The 2,252-nt window shown below is 62.3% G+C and overlaps 1 protein-coding gene across 1 annotated transcript in view; it reads left to right on the forward strand.

Moving 5' to 3' along the window:
• The window catches only part of LOC121876693 (mucin-5AC-like), a 43,394-nt gene extending 43,148 nt beyond the window's left edge, over positions 1-246 (forward strand). Inside the window, exon 7 of the mRNA XM_042382038.1 lies at positions 26-246. Within this exon, the coding sequence (XP_042237972.1) occupies positions 26-246 (221 nt within the window). The remainder of the gene's footprint in view (positions 1-25) is intronic.
• The last annotated feature ends 2,006 nt before the right edge of the window (positions 247-2,252 follow it).

The raw sequence follows: 2,252 nt of genomic DNA on the forward strand, positions 1-2,252 counted from the left end.
AGGGCTCGAGATTTTTTTTTTTCAGTTCTCGCTCTCAGTCTTGGTCTAGGTCTTGGTCTCAGTCTTGGTCTAGGTCTTGGTCTCGTTTCTCAGTCTTGGTCTAGTCTTGGTTCAGGTCTTGGTCTGCTCTCAGTCTTGGTTCAGGGTCTTGGTCTGCTCAGTCTGTCTCGCTCAGTCCTGGTCTCAGTTCTTGGTCTTGGTCTTGGTCTTGGTCTCTGTCTCGGTCTGGGACGTTCTTGGGCTTGAGGGTGAGGTGTGTTTGGGTGAGGGGGGTGAGGGTGTTTGGGTGAGGGGGGGTGAGGGTGTTTGGGAGGGGAGAGTGTTTGGGTGAAGGGAAGAGGGTGTTTAAGAGGGGTGAGGGTGTGAGGGGTGTTAAGGGAGGGGGTGAGGGTGTTTGGGTGAGGTGGGTGAAGAGGTTGGGAGGGGGTGAGGGTGTTTGGGTGAGGGGGGGGGAGGGTGTTTAAGAGGGGGTGAGGGTGTTTGGGTGAGGGGGTGGAGGTATGGGTGAGGGGGGTGAGGGTGTTTGGGGAGGGGGGTAAGGGTGTTGGGGTGAGGGGTGAGGGTGTTTGGGGTGAGGGGGGTAGGGTGGAGGAGGGGAGGTGTTTGGGTGAGGGGTGAGGGTGTTTAGGGAGGGGGGGTGGGTGAGGGGAGTGTGCTGGGTGAGGGAGAGGAGGGTGTTTGGGGGTGAGGGGGTGTTTGGAGGGGGTGAGGGTGTGGGAGGGGGTGAGGGTGTTTGGGTGAGGGAGGTGAGGGTGTTTGGGTGAGGAGATGAGGTGTTTGGGTGAGGGAGTGAGGGTGTCGAGGGAGGGAGTGAGGGTGTTTGGGTGTGAGGGAGGTGGGAGGGGTGTTTGGGTGAGGGAGGTGAGGGTGTTTTGGGTGAGGGGGTGAGGGTGTTTGGGTGAGGGGGTGAGGGTGTTTTGGGTGAGGAGGTGTGTTGGGTGAGGGGTGAGGGTGTTTGGGTGAGGGAGGTGAGGGTGTTGGGGTGGGGGTGAGGGGGAGTTGGGTGAGGTGAGGGTGTTTGGGTGAGGGGGGGTGAGGGTGTAGGTGAGGGAGGGGTGAGGTGTTTGGGTGAGGGGGTGGAGGTGTTTGGGTGAGGGGGTGAGGGTGTTTGGGGAGGGGGTGAGGGGTGTTGGGTGAGGGGGGTGAGGGTGTTTAGGGGTGAGGGTGTTGGTGAGGGGGTGAGGGTGTTTGGGTGAGGGGGGGTGGGGAGGGTGTTTGGGTGAGGGAGGTGAGGTCAGAGGAGGTGAGGGTGTTTGTGAGGGGGGTGAGGGTGTTTGAGGAGGTGAGGGTGTTTGGGTGAGGGAGGAGGGTGTTTGGGTGAGGGGGTGAGGGTGTTGGGTGAGGGGGTGAGGGTGTTTGGGTAGGGGGGTGAGGGTTTGGGTGAGGGGGGGTGAGGTGTTGGAGGGGGTGAGGGGTTTAAGGAGGGGGAGGGAGTTGGGTGAGGGGGTGGAGGGTGTTTGGGTGAGGGAGGTGAGGGTGTTTGGGTGAGGGGGTAGGGGAGGGTGTTTGGGTGAGGGGGGTGAGGTGTTTGGGGGTGAGGGGTGGTTTGGGTGAGGGGGGAGAGGGTGTTTGGGTGAGGGGGTGAGGTGTTTGGGTGGGGGTGAGGGGTTTGGGAGGAGGAAGAGGGTGTTTGAGGGAGGTGAGGGTGTTTGGGTGAGGGGGGTGAGGGTGTTTGGGTGAGGGGTGAGGGTGTTGGGTGAGGGGGTGAGGGTGTGGGTGAGGGGGTGAGGGTGCAGGGGGTGAGGGTGGGAGAGGGGTGTTTGGGTGAGGGGGTGAGGTGTTTGGGTGAGGGGGAGGGTGAGAGGGGAGGGGTGTTGGGTGAGGGGGTGAGGGTGTTTAAGAGGGGTGAGGGTGTTTGGGGTGAGGGGGGGTGAGGTGTTTGGGTGAGGGAGGTGAGGGTGTTTAAGGGTGAGGGGAGGTGTTTGGGTGAGGGGAGGTGAGGGTGTTTGGGTGAGGGGAGGTGAGGGTGTGGTGGGGAGGGAGGTGAGGGTGTTTGGGTGAGGGGAGGTGAGGGTGTTTAAGAGGGGGGTGAGGGTGTTTGGGGTGGGAGGGGGGGTGAGGTTAAGGAGGGGTGAGGGTGTTTGGGTGAGGGGGTGGGGAGGGTGTTTGGGTGAGGGGGGGTGAGGGAGGTTGGGGTGAGGGGGTGAGGGTGTTTGGGTGAGGGGGTGAGGGTGTGGAGGGGTGAGGGTGTTTGAGAGGGGAGGGTGTTGGGTGAGGGAGGTGAGGGTGCTGGGTAGGGGGGAGGGTGTTTG

This window comes from Homarus americanus, unplaced genomic scaffold, assembly GCF_018991925.1.
Source record: "Homarus americanus isolate GMGI-L3 unplaced genomic scaffold, GMGI_Hamer_2.0 scaffold33177, whole genome shotgun sequence".
In the NCBI taxonomy this organism is placed as follows: domain Eukaryota; kingdom Metazoa; phylum Arthropoda; class Malacostraca; order Decapoda; family Nephropidae; genus Homarus; species Homarus americanus.